The sequence below is a fragment of the Balaenoptera acutorostrata genome, unplaced genomic scaffold (assembly GCF_949987535.1).
Source record: "Balaenoptera acutorostrata unplaced genomic scaffold, mBalAcu1.1 scaffold_606, whole genome shotgun sequence".
NCBI classification, from domain to species: domain Eukaryota; kingdom Metazoa; phylum Chordata; class Mammalia; order Artiodactyla; family Balaenopteridae; genus Balaenoptera; species Balaenoptera acutorostrata.
The window spans coordinates 110,592-124,576 of NW_026646305.1; the positions used below are offsets into that span (position 1 = coordinate 110,592).

General features: G+C 42.5%; 1 protein-coding gene across 1 annotated transcript; it reads left to right on the forward strand.

The window, feature by feature from the left end:
- The first annotated feature begins 217 nt into the window (after positions 1 to 217).
- Positions 218 to 12,562, forward strand: LOC130706874 (ATP-dependent RNA helicase DDX24-like). Its single transcript, XM_057539549.1, is given in 6 exon segments — positions 218 to 933; positions 7,906 to 8,086; positions 8,088 to 8,440; positions 9,519 to 9,672; positions 9,932 to 10,447; positions 12,451 to 12,562. Coding segments are annotated over 6 exon segments (2,016 nt in total). The 5' UTR covers position 218; the 3' UTR covers positions 12,548 to 12,562.
- The last annotated feature ends 1,423 nt before the right edge of the window (positions 12,563 to 13,985 follow it).

Consider the following 13,985-nt stretch of genomic DNA (forward strand, 5'->3'; position numbering starts at 1 on the left):
CCCCTCTGTTGCAGGCCAAGCTGCCCGCTCTGCGGGTACATTTCTTTCCTTCTTTGATCTTCTCTAGCTGGCAGCATCAGCGTTAGAGCCATCTTTGTGTCTTCACTTCTTTGCAGGGCGTGATACTCTGTAGGCTGCTTAGAAACTATCTGTTGCCTCAGAACCCTGTGCTTCTCAGTTGCCAATCTAATGGAACATTTCTCTCCTTTTCAGCAACCATGAAGCTGAAAGAGAAAAAATCGAGGCCAGAGCCACCAAACTATGGCAGAATTCAGAGGAAGGGCATCAAAGTTGTGGGAAAATGGAAGCAGGTGAAGATTGACCCAAATATGTTTGCAAACGGACAGATGGATGACTTGGTGTGCTTTGAGGAACTGACGGATTATCAGTTGGTCTCCTCTGGGGAGGGTTCCTCCAGTCTCTTCTCAAAGGAGGAGCCCAAGAAGAGAAAGTCACAAGCTGTTTCAGAAGGAGAGGAGGAAGGAGAGTCTACCTCCTCAAAGAAGAAGATGAAGTTGAAGAAGAGTAGAGCTGTGGAAACTGAAGGAAGCAGTGCCCAGAAAGTGTTTGAGGGCAAAGATACTGAGCCAGGGCCCCAGGGAGATGGCACAGTTTGTCCTGATCCAGAGGTAGGGGAGATGGCATCAGAAAGCCCGGCCCAGACGGTTCCAAAAAAGAAGAACAAGAAAGGGAAAAAAAAATCAGAGCCTCCCCAGGGTACTACTCCAAAGGTGCCCAAAAGAGCAAAGACGTGGATGCCTGAAATGCGTGATCACAAGGCAGATGTATCAGCTTGGAAGGATCTGTTTGTACCCAAGCCAGTTCTCCGAGCGCTCAGCTTCCTAGGCTTCTCTGCGCCCACACCAGTCCAAGCTCTGACCTTGGCACCTGCCATTCGTGACAAACTGGACATCCTTGGGGCTGCTGAGACAGGTAAGGGCATCCTTATCTGGCCAGGGCAAGATTGCTTCTGGATTGAGCTTGTGGCTGCTAACAGGCTGGTTGGCTGGGAGACGGGAATGTTGGGGGCACGACCACAAAAGCACTGTTGAGTGAAGGTTTTCAGAGGTCGGCGAGCTCTGGGTTGAAAGAGGCCACTTCCTGATTGGTGCCCTAGGCAGGTCACTTTATTTCTCTGCGCCCTGTAGACCCTATTATAAAATGGAGATGGACAACTACAGTACCTGCTTCTTTTGCTATGTGGGTTAAATGTAAGTGCCTACTAAATTTATACATTTACACAATAGCAAACTAGTAACAAAAAACAATAGTAAACTAAAATTTACACAGTGCATTGTAAGTGATCTGTAAATGGTAGTTTTTTTCCAGGTCTTGAGCCTTTTCTGAATGGCTCAGAGGTAAAGTAGGGCTAAGATCAGCCCTCTGGAGAGGTAGATCTTCATTAGTATAAGGAAGAAGTGTCTCATTCGCAAGAGTTGTCCAAAGATAAAAAGGGCTGCGTTGGGAGTTGGTGGGTTTATTGGCATTGGAAGGATTTGCGTTTGTGATAACCTTTGGGTGGATTTGGTAGGCAGATTTGGGCAGGAGGTGACTGTTGGGACTAGGCATTGTTTGAAGATCCCTCATTCCTTGGGCCATCTAAGACTTTGTGAAGCCAGGACAGGTTGACTCACCCTGGGGAGACTCAACTACTGATGGGGGAAAGAGCAATACAAGCCTGGAACTATTAGTCTAACTTGACCAGCAATAACCAATAGAAATATATATGTAATGTGAGCCACATATGTAACTTAAAATTTCCTAGGAGCCATATTAAAAAAGGTTTTTAGAAAGTGAAAATTAATTTTAACAATATATTTAACCAACTACATAGCATATTTCAGTACGCAATGAATGTAAAATTATTGAGATATTTTACATTCTTATTTTTATACTGTTTTCAGACTCTGATGTGTATTTTCAACTTGCCGCCCATCTCAGTTTAGAGTAACCACCTTTTAAGAATGTGACAGCTGTGTGTGGCTAGTGGCTACTATATTGTATGGCATAGAACTGTAACCAAAAGTGGGTCCAGCTGCTCGCCGCTCAAAAGCCAATAAAGAGGCCAGCTTGGTGGAAAGGAAAGTTAGCTTTATTTTGGATTCCGGCAACGGGGGCGGTGGGGGGGCAGGGTGGGGGGTGCTCCTGTCTGAAGGCCGACCCCCCGCCCCCATCCAGTGGACAAGAGCTGTTATAGATGGAGGGGAGGGGGCCGCATGCAGAAACAGCAGAGTCAGCTGTTGACGGTGATCTTGAAATTGGTCATTGGTGGTCTGACCAGCATCGTCTTCATTGTTTTAAGTACAGTCAATCTTCAGTTCCAGGGTCGGTTTGTTTCCATTTTCTTGAGGCCAGTTCTCGGAATGGCAGGTTATGTCATGGCTACAGTCTGGTCATCATGTAGTTAACTTTTTCCACCTGGTGGGCGTTTTATCTGTAGATACACAGAAGGTATCTACAAGACAGCTCACAGGATATGGCTCAGAATATTATCTATAGCCCTTGAGAAGGAACTAAAGGTCCTTAGCTATGCTTATTGACTAAACTTTTATGATTTGGTCTTGTTGGACTGCTTTCCTTTGCTTCTGCATTTTCTCACTTCTCTGATTAAACTTATTCTTTGGCTGAAGTTTTTCCACAGACAAAGGCAGGCAGAGGACATGGGAGGTGAGGACCATAGGGTCCTGCTCCATTTCAGAGCTAGACCATGTAGACCAGCGGTCCCCAACCTTTTTGGCACCAGGGACCAGTTTTGTGGAAGACAGTTTTTCCACGGAAGGGGGTGGGTGGTGGTTTCAGGATGATTCAAGTGCATTACATTTATTGTGCACTTTATTTCTATTACTGTTAGTTACATTGTAATATATAACGAAATAATCATACAGTTCACCATAATGTTGACGGGAGGCCGAGCTCAGGGAGTAATTTGAGCAATGGGGAGCGGCTGTAAATACAGATGAAGCTTCGCTAACTCACCGGCCGCTCACCTCCTGCTGTGCGGCCTGGTTCCTAACAGGCCACGGACTGCTACCGGTCCATGGCCTGGGGGTTGGGGACCCCTGATCTAGACACTCTGTGCCTTGGATTTCTGGAAGTGTGGTCAGGAAACTTGAGATGAGGTCCTGTATAAGAGTCATAAAAATGGAAGAGGGAGAAAAAGCCAGGAAAGGGGCATGGAGGTAATAGTAATACCTTAGAACATTTATTTAACATTTAAAATACGTCACGCCCTGTGTTACCTGCATGAACTCAGTTTCTCAAAACTACCCTGAGGTAGGTTCCGTTATTATTCCCATCTTACTGAAGAGGAAACTCGGCCTCATAGAGGGTAGACAGTGTCCCTAAAACTGCCCCACTGAAAAGCGGTAGTGCTTGAATAGTTCTAGACTAGGTCTATGTGCTGTTAAGCATTCGGCTACACTACTTTGGTATGTGCAGAGAGGCCTGGAAGCCTGTTTCCGGAAGGCAGAGGAGAGATGTGAGCCACTGTGGCTAGAGATTGACATTTGGATTTATACCACAGCTCCTATCAGGCTATTTCTGTGGAATGCTGTGAATCCACAGGTCCTAGTCTCAAAGACTTTTGGGGCTGTGGGCAAACTGCTGCCAATGCAGATAATGAATATATCCATCACCCCCAAAAGATGTTTGGGCCCCTTAATAATCCCTCCTTCCCTACCTAGGCTCCCCTCCTTGTTCATCCCCAGGTAACCTCTGATAGTCTTTCTATCGCTATCAATTAGTTTGCATTTTCCAGAATTTTAAAATGGAATCATACAATATGTATTTTGGGGAGGGAGAGTGTCTGCTCTTTAACTCAGCATACTTTGAGGTTCAGCCATGTTACTGCAAATACCAATGGTTCGTTTCTTTTTATGGATGAGTAGTATTCCACTGTATGGATAGAGTACAGTTTGTTTATCTGTCTATTGATGGATATAGTTCTGTTCTTCCTAGTTTTTGGCATTTACAAGTAAAACTATCATAAATATTGGTGTATCAGTCTTTGTATGGATATATGCTTTGATTTCTGTTGGGTAAATACCTAGGTGTGGAATGGCTAGGTCTTATGGTAAATGTAACTTTTTAGGAGTTTTCCAAAGTGATTGTACCATTTTACATAATCACCAGGTTATGAGAGTTCAGATTGGTCCATGTCCTTGCCAGTACTTGGTGTGGTCAGTCTTTAATTTGATTTAGACTTTAAAAATTTTAGTGATATTTCCTTGTGGCTTTCATTGGTATTTCCCTAGTGACTCGTTGAGCAGCGTCTTTTCCAGTGCCTAATTGTATCCATATTATCTTCTTTGGTGGTGTCTGTTTAGTTCTTTTGCCCATGTTTTAATTGGGTTGTGGTTTTCCTATTATTGAATTCATAATATATTCTAGATACACCTCCTTTATCAGATATGTGATGTGCTTTTTTTTCTCCCAGTCTGTGGCTTATTTCTTCATTCTCCTTGCAGTGTCTTTCGAAGAGCAAGAGTTACTTATTTTGATGAAGTTTAAGTGATCACTTTTTCTTTTACAGATGTGCTTACCTAAGAATCCTTTGCCTAACACAAGATCACAAAGATTTTCTCCTATATTTTCTTGTAGAAGTGTTACTAGTTTTAGGTTCTGTGTTTCAGTCTGATCCTTCCTGTGTTAACTTTTATGGGGAGAAATACAGATCAAAGGTTTGGTTTTGTTTTGCATGTGGCTATCTAATTATTCCAGCACCGTTTGTTGAAAAACTACTCTTTCTCCACTGAATTGCCTTTGCATCTTTTTTGAAAATCAGTGACCATATAGGTGTGGGTCTATTTCTGGAGTCTTTTCTTTGCCATTGATCTATTTGTCTATCTTTACTGTTTTCCCAATACGTCACTATGTTGGATACAGCAGCTTTAGAATAAGTCTTAAAATCAGGTAGCATAAGTCCTCCAGTTTTGTTCTTTTTAAAAGTTATTTTGGCTATTCTAGGCCCTTGGCGTTTCAAGGTGAATTTTAAAGTCAGTTTTTCAATTTCTACAAAAAAGTCAGCTGGTATTCGGATTGGGATTGCATTGGTTATAGAGCCAACTGAGGACATGACATCTGGACAATATAGAATCTTCCAGTCCATGAATGTGGTATAGCTCTCCATTTTTTTTAGGTCTTCAGTTTTTCTTAGCAGCGCTTTGTAGTTTTCAGTGTATGCACATCTATTAGATTTATCCTTAAGTACGTCATATTTTCGATGCTTTTGTAAATGGTAATTTAAGATTTCCTATTTCTGATGCTAATAAATAGAAATCTGCATATTTGTATATTGATCTTGTATCCTGCAACTTGGTACCATCAACTGGTTTCTTGAAGATTATATAGGATTTTCTTCAAAGATGATTATTCATCCAGTCTGGGTGCCTTTTGTTTATTTTTGTCTTATGTGTTGCACCGGCTAAAACTCCAGTACAACTGGAATTGAAGTGCTATAGTGGGCATCATTGCTTCGTTCCTGATCTTTGGGGAAAGATATTCAGTGTTTCATCATTAAGTGTGATGTTAGCAGTAGGTTTTTTCCTATTTGTCCTCTGTCAGGTTGAGAAAATTCTCTTCTGTTTCTAGTTTGCAGAAAGATTTTTATCAGGAATGGTTACTGTGTTCTTTTAAACGCCTTTTCTGCCTATATTGAGATATATGTTTTTTTTATTTTCAGTTTGTTGATAATGATGATAAACTGAACTTAGTCGCAGTGTATTATTTGTACATTGTTGGATTTGATTTGCTAAAATTTTGTTAATGGTTTTTGAATTTCTGTTAATAGGATATTGGTTTGTAGTTTTGTCTTCTTGTAATGTCTTTGACTGATTTTGGAATCAGAGTAATGCAGGCCTCAGAGTGAGTTGAAGTATTCCCTTCAATTTTCTGAAAGAGTGTGTATAGAATTGGCATTTTCCTTCCTTAAATATTTGGTAGAATTCATCTGTGCTTGCACTTTTCTGTATAGGATGGTTTTTAATTATGAACTTAATTACTTTACCATATTAGAAATATTTTTATTTTTTCTTGAGTGATAGTTTACTACTTGCAGTTCAGTTAGTTTTTGTTTTGTGAATGTTGAAACCCTGTTATTAGATGCATAAATGTTTAGGACTATTGTATCCTCTAAATGAATTCAGTTTTTTCATTATGAAAAGGCCCTCTTTTTCCCTGAAGTATTCTGTGTTCTAAAATCTCCTTTGTCAGGTTATTAATGTAGCTTTTCCAGCTTTATTTTGATTAATGTTAGCATGGTGTGTCTTTTTCCATACTTGTACTTTTGTCCTATTTTTATCTTTCTATTCAAAGCGAGTTTCTTATAGGCAGCATACAATTGGGTCTTGCTGTTTAATCCAACTATCTGTCTTTTAATTGTGTTGAGGTCGTTTACATTTCATGTGATTATTGATAATGGTTGGGTTTTAATCTGTTTTGCTATTTGTTTTCTATTTTTCCCAACTATTGTTTATTCCTTTGTTACTCTTCTACCTTCTTTTGGATTGAATATTTGTGATACTATTTTATCTTTTTATTGTCTTATTAGCTATAACTCTTTGTTATGTCCTTTTGGAGGTTGCTTTTGGGTTCGCAGATGATGTCTTTAGTATATCATACTCTGCCTTCAAGTGATAATATACTACCTTACATATAGTACAAGAACGTTAACAAGAGTATAATTCCATTTTTTCTTTGCTTTGTGCTTTTTGTTTTATACTTTATGTGTTAGAAATCCCCAAACACATTTTTATTATTTTTGCTTTAAATAATCCATTATTTTTTAAAGAAGTTTTAATAAGAAAAAGACATTTTTAATATTTATCCATGTCACCGTTTCTGGTGCTCTTCATTCCTTCGTGTTGATCCAGATTTTCAGCGAATATCATCTTTTGTTTTACATGAAAGACTTTCTTTAATATTTCTTGTATACCAGGTCTGCTGATGATAAATTCTTTCAGCTTTTGTATACCTACAAAAGTCTTTAGTTTGCATTTTGTTTTGAAAGAGATTTTTGCTAAGTGTAGAGTTGTAGATTGTCAGATTTTTTTCCCCAGGTCTTCAGATAAAGATGTCATTGCACTGTTTTGTAGCATTTGTTGTTTCTGATGAAAAGTGCTGTTTTTCTTATCTGAAGTTTTATGAGTTTGTTTTTGCTTTCTTTTTTGTTGTTGTTATAGTTCTTGCTTATAGTACCTCGTTCCTGAGAGATGCTCATTTTCCTCTGAAAATTACCTCTGAGAGTTCTTTGAGTTCTGTGATAAAAGTTTCTTCATAAAGAGATCACTTATTTGCTTCTGCTTGAGGCATTTTAATTTTGGAACCACTTTAAATTCTCAGCTTGAAGTGTTTTGTTTTGTTTGTTTTTGTCCACACAGATGGTGTGAATACTTGGGCTCCATATACGTTCAAAGGCTAGTTTGAAAATGTTCAAGCATAGACAGAAGTTTTAAAGTTTTCTCGAAAACTAAGAAAATTTTCTTTTACTCCCTCCTTCCCCACCAGAGAAAGGTTTTGGGAAAGTATTGTACAGATGTTCATTCCTTACCCTTCAATTTTGTGTTCCTTCACAACAGCAACAGACACACACACACACACACACACACACAACTTGCCCATCTCTTTAGGGTTTCATTGTTTGGACATTTGTCTGTAGTTTATTGGTGACCTCAGCCCGCAATGCCAGTCTGTCAGACTTTTCCTCAGACTCCTAATTACTGGTGCCCTCTGGTTGCAGAGCTGTAGGGGTGCTGTACCTGTGTAGGGTAGAAGGAGCTTTGGATTGGTCAGGGTGGCACTTGGCTATGTCAGGGTCCCTCATTCCGTGTAAAGGATAGAACCTCAGGCAAAAGTATGTACATCTGTTGATTGACACTGTTTTTGTTTGTTTTTTGTTCTGCTTCTAAGGAAGTGGGAAAACTCTTGCCTTTGCCATTCCAATGATTCATGCGGTGCTGCAGTGGCAGGTGAAGAAGAAGCCTATCCCAGCTCTAAGTAACACAGGAGCACCACTTGGGAAGACCAGTAATGAGGCTGGCGTTGAGACAGGATCACCAGGCAGGGCTGGAACTGAGTCTGGAGCTTTGCCTGCTGAGATTGGAAGCACTGCCCAGGGAGGCTGGAGCGAAGGCTAGAGCACCACGCAGCCAGGCAAGAGCCAAGATTGGAGCTACAGTCTCAGACCAGGTGCTGCCCTCCTGTGATGATGATGATGATGATGCCGGTGAAGGACCTTCTTCCCTGATCAGGGAGACGCCCATTCCCAAACAGGATGAAAACAAGGAGGACAGGCTTGATGAAGAGCAGACTAGAAAGTTCAAACAAGAATTGGGTGGCAGAATTGCACATCCAAGGCGTCCTCTGCTTGGACTGGTTCTGGCTCCCACTCGAGAGCTAGCCGTTCAAGTCAAACAACACATTGATGCTGTGGCCAAGTTTACAGGTGAGGTTTAATTCCGTTTAATAAATGTTGCCTGAAAGGATTCCAGTAGCTGGGGTGGCAGAGGTGAATCAGCTGTGCCCGCCCACTAGGGGGAATCTTTCTCTCCTGCCAGAGAATTAAGCCCGACAGAAAACTGTTTGAGTGACACATTCTTTATTCTCCCAAGGATAACACATAGCTAATGCTATTCTAGCTGCATAGGAAATTGGTTAACTTACTGGATACAGTAGATACTTGGGGCAGCGTTTGGCAAACCACTGTTTGGGTTTCTTTTTTTTTTTTTTTTTTGTAAATAAAGTGCTGCCACACCCACTTATTTACATATGTCTATGGTCACTTTTGCATCACCAATGCAGAGCGGAATAGAGGTAGTAATTGTACAGAGACCATTTAGCCCACAGGGCCAAAAATGTTTACTGTTGGAAAGGTTTGCTGACTCCTGCCTTAGGGCATTAGAACTTAACTTTTTCAGGGAATTCTTTGGGAAAGGCTGCAGAGTCGGGGTTTCAATTTTATAGTAAAAGGAGCAGTTACTTATCAAGCTCTGACTGTGTATTACAAGGCACTTTACTAAGCGCTTTGCTTGCATGATCCTTTGTGTTCCTTCCATACTGTCTACCTTGCGAAGTCCTCCACTAGAGAGGAGAAGAGAACACTAGCCATCAGAGGAGATTCAGTTTAATTTTAATTGAGGGGCATGGGCAGGAACTCCTAGGGGAGGTGTGTCACAGCTACAAGTTACATCTTTCCCAGCACTGTGGTGCACCACTGCTCATTTTTTCCAGAGCTTTGGATGTCACCATGCCTGGGTTCAAATCCAGCCCTACTGGTGTGGTTGGAGGGGAAAGAGTAGAAAAAAATGAGGTTGGGGAAATAGTCAGGGCCTAGATCATAGAAGACCTGGTAAGCCCTCTAGCAATGGCATCAACAGGGCAAGCCAGCTCTTAGCAGCCCCCTGGAGAGGGGAGCTGTGCTGGTGACTGGCAGCCTTTACTAATCTGGGGGCGCCTGTGTCAGCATTGGAAGAACTGAGCAATTAGTCTGAATAACAGTGTCCCTTTTGTTTTGTGTACCATAGGCATTAAAACTGCTATTTTGGTTGGTGGAATGTCCACACAGAAACAGCAGAGGATGCTGAACCGTCAGCCTGAGATTGTGATTGCCACTCCAGGCCGGCTGTGGGAGCTAGTTAAAGAAAAGCACCCTCATTTGAGCAACCTTCGGCAGCTCAGGTGAGAAACAGTACCTCCCCCTTGCCCCCACCCCCTGTTCTGAAGCGGACCTGAGGTGACATGGTACAGTGTGCAGTGCCTTCTCCCTGTTACAAAGTGCCATGGTGTGGTACTAGCCAGACTTGGGCCTTTAGAAAACCGAGCATGTGTGAGGGAGATTGGTTGAGGGCCCTGGGGGTGGTGGGGTGGTAGAGTATGCTGTGGATGACTCCTCTTACCTGCTGCTAACCAGGTGATGTGGGTCTGTCTGGATCCGTAGGTGCCTGGTGGTCGATGAGGCTGACCGCATGGTTGAGAAAGGCCACTTTGCTGAGCTCTCAAAGCTGCTAGAGATGCTCAGTGATTCCCAGTACAACCCAAAGAGACAGACACTTGTTTTTTCGGCCACGCTGACCCTGGTACATCAAGCTCCTGCTCGAATCCTTCACAAGAAGCACGCTAAGAAAATTGACAAAACTGCCAAACTTGACCTCCTCATGCAGAAGATTGGCATGAGGGGCAAGCCCAAGGTCATCGACCTTACAAGAAAGGAGGCCACGGTAGAGACACTTACAGAGACCAAGATCCATTGTGAGACTGATGAGAAAGACTTATATCTGCACTACTTCCTGATGCAGTATGCAGGCCGCACCTTAGTGTTTGCCAACAGTATCTCCTGCATCAAACGCCTCTCTGGGCTCCTCAAAGTCCTGGATATCATGCCACTGACCCTACATGCCTGCATGCACCAGAAGCAGAGGCTCAGAAACCTGGAGCAGTTTGCCCATCTGGAGGAGTAAGTCAGGCCTGCGCACAGATTAGCCATTGGGTCTAGGTCACCAGGATGGTGGGAAGCTACCTTCTCTCGTGGGAGCCTTATCGGTAGAAGGTAGCCTTTTTTTTTTGCACAGCGTGAGGCAGGCTTACTCTCATCTAGTACATTTGGTTGCTGGGAATGCCCAACAGAAACTTCTTTAATAATGAGTAATGGTGACAATAATACCTATTATTATTGAACACTTAACAACAGATTAAGTATTGTGCTTGCATTTTAGATACATTATTACATTCATTCACTTGTAACATCCTTGAGAAGAAGAATAGAGTCATGGTTAAGAGCACAGACTGGAAGCGGACTGCTTGAGATCAAATCCTGGCTGTGTCACTTCTAGCTGGTCAGATTACTTTGTGTTTCAGTTTTCTCATAATCAGTATAATAATAGAAGTTATGGCAGAGGGTTGCTCTGAGGAGTAAGTGAACTTATGCATTTGAAGTGTTCGGAACAGTGCTTGGCACATGGTATGAGCTTGCTAAATGTTAGCTTTAATACTTACCACTTGTCATTATTCTTATTTTATAGATTAAAAAAAGTAAGGTTTAGAAAAGCACATAAGCTTGCCCAAGGTTTCTCAGCTTGGAAGTGGTAGAGCTGGGCCTCAGACCAGCCTGTCAGACTGCGGAGCTCACGCTGTCGTGTCCATCTGCTCTTGGGCCAGAGTGATGGTCAGGCAGGCAGCACGGGGCAGATTGTCAAAATGAGGGCCTGGGAAGCTGGGCTTTAAATTGGCTTCTGCCCACATTGTTTTGTCAGGTTACCGGTTACAGACTAGTTTCAAGAACAAGTGGTTCACTTCCCTCTGAATGTTAGTAAGTAGAGTTAGTGGTTCATTGGATCAGGAGTTGGCAAACGATAGCCCATGGGCCAGATCTGGCTTGTTGCCTGTTTTTATAAGTAAAGTTTTATCGGAACACAGCGAGGCCTATTTATGTATTGTCTATAGCTGTTTTTGTGCTATAATGGCAGAGTTGAGTAGTTTCAACAGACATCACCCACGAAGCCAAAAATAGTTTACCCTCTGGCCCTTGACAGAAAAAGTTTGCTGACCTTGACTTAGAGCGGTGGTTTAATATTTTACAAACTTTAGTTTGCATCATATTCCACAGCCCTATCTCAGAGATACAGGAAGTGGGGACCCTGAAGGGCCTAAAATCTTAAGTTTTTAAGACATACGTCAGGTGCTTTTGACTCCCCTTAAACTACACATACATTAAGAAACATCACCCAGTACATATTATTGAGTGCTTGCTGTGAACCTGGCACTGTTCTAGGGGCTGGTAATAGAATAGTGAGTAGTACAAAGTCCCTGCTGTCATAGAGTTTACATCCCAGGGGAGGGAGGTAATAAACTGAGAAGTAAGTATGCAGTTCGTCAAGTGGTGCTAAGTGCTAAGAAGTAAAGTTGTATAGGGAGTTGTGCAGACTGTGGGTGTGTGGTCTGGGAGGCTTTTCTCATAAGGTGAGATTTGAGCAGAGAGTAGAAGAAAGTAAGGAAATGTGAATATCTGAGGAAGACCTTTATGGCCTAAGGTGCACTAAGTGCACAGGCTGGGAGGCAAGAGCAGGTTTGGCATGTTTGAGGAAGAGCGAGGAGAGCAAGGACGCCTGTGCGACTGGAGGGAATTAAGTGGGAGGGTGATAGGAGATGAGGTCACCGACCTAGAGTATGGCCCCATTTAATGCACTTGAGGTAGTCTTTATTATTGCAGCGTGTGGCTTGTCGATTGCGGCCAGTGAAACCCAGGTTTGGATCCTGGCTCCACAACTGAACAGCCATATATATACCTTGGGAAGTTAATCTCTCTGAGCCTCAGCTTCTTTATCTGTCAAAGGGACATATGTAATAGTATTGTCTCGTAGAGTGTTTGTAAGGATTGTTGTGTTTAGAGTACTCAGTGGTAAGAATTTGATTAATGATAGCCGTTAGTTATTATTAATGAGCTTTCTCTCTCCACCACAGTTGTGTTCTGGCAACAGATGTGGCAGCTCGGGGCCTGGATATTCCTAAAGTCCAGCATGTCATCCATTACCAGGTAGGGACATCAGGGAATTTGTAGGCATCTCCCAACATTGAGTGGGGAATTTTTAAAGCAAGGGTTGAGGGAGGGAGGAAGGGGAGGGAGGAGTAATTGTTGGTCCCAAGGCCTCACGCAACAGAGAATACCACGAGCATCTAGTGACCAACTGGCTGCTGCCACTTTTGGAACACTGTGGTGAGAGTTGTTCTCCAAAACCTCTTGACACTGTCTGATGTCAAATATCAGATAGCCCCTTTCTTTTTGACTTGGGCAGGCTACTTAATATTGGCAGGTTAGAGTCTTAGTTTCTTCCATGAAATGGGCATAATAAGTTTAGCATGTAAAATGATTACCCTGCTTGTAGAGAAATAAAAGAGTGTGGTAATTAAGTCCTGCCTGGGCTTAAATCCCAGCTGTGTACCCTTGAGCAAGTTATTTAGTGTCTTTGTGCCTCAGTTTTTTCATTTGTTAAATGGCAGTTATTACAGTATCGACTTCTTAAGTTTTTATTAAGGTGAAATAAGTTATTACGTGTGAGGAGTTTAGAAAGCCAGGTGGCACTTCCTAAATGTTAGCTGCTGTTGATCCTGACATTAATATCAGCACATGTACCTGGTAAAGATTAGCATAGAGTGGCGGTTAGGCCTATGGGCTCCGGGACCACACTTCGAGCGTTTGAATGCTTCTTGGCTGCTGCTTAGTGGGTTAGCTTTCGGCATGTTACTTAGTATGTCTGGTTTCAGTGTCATCATTTGTAAATTGGGAGTAATAACGCTAGCTACGCCATAGGGTAATCACCGAATTAAACGAGCTAATGCTGACGGATCGCCTAGCGAGTGTAAGTACTCAATAAATGGGAGCTATTCTGGCAAGATTATTTCCCCTTTAAATCCTTCATGCTTTTAACCATCTTTGAGGGTGCCAATTCAGTTTAGCAAATCTTTATTCTTCCTCTTTTTGGGAAAGAGTCTGGGTCAGTCTCTAGGAAATATCCAGATGAACAAAATACCGTTCTAGCCCCTAAGAAGTATCACATCCACCAGAGGACGTGAGATGACCATACCCATAATTTAAGGCAGAAGATATTAGAAAGTTGCAAAATAAAATCGGAGAGAGAGATAACTGCTAGTTTGGGAGGTTAGGAGGTTGGAAAGTGCTTTCTAAAAGGTGCTTGGCATTTAGGGATGGAGAGGATTTGGGCATGTAGAGGTAGAGAAGGAAGGAGGAGAAAACATGTGGAAGTGGGCAGCTGACAGGGAGTGAGAAGAAGGGGGTGTATGTTAGAAGAGGAAAGTGAAGAATGGCATGATTTCCAGCACCATTATGAACCACTGATGATCGTGCTTGGAGCACTGCATTGGAAAAGATACGGAGCCTTACTGGGGCTCAGTGGAGAAGATTGTTCTTGATTAGTGGTGTGTGCCGTGGGCGTGGGAAGGGAGGGGTTGTCAGCTCTCATGCCACATTACCCCTCCCC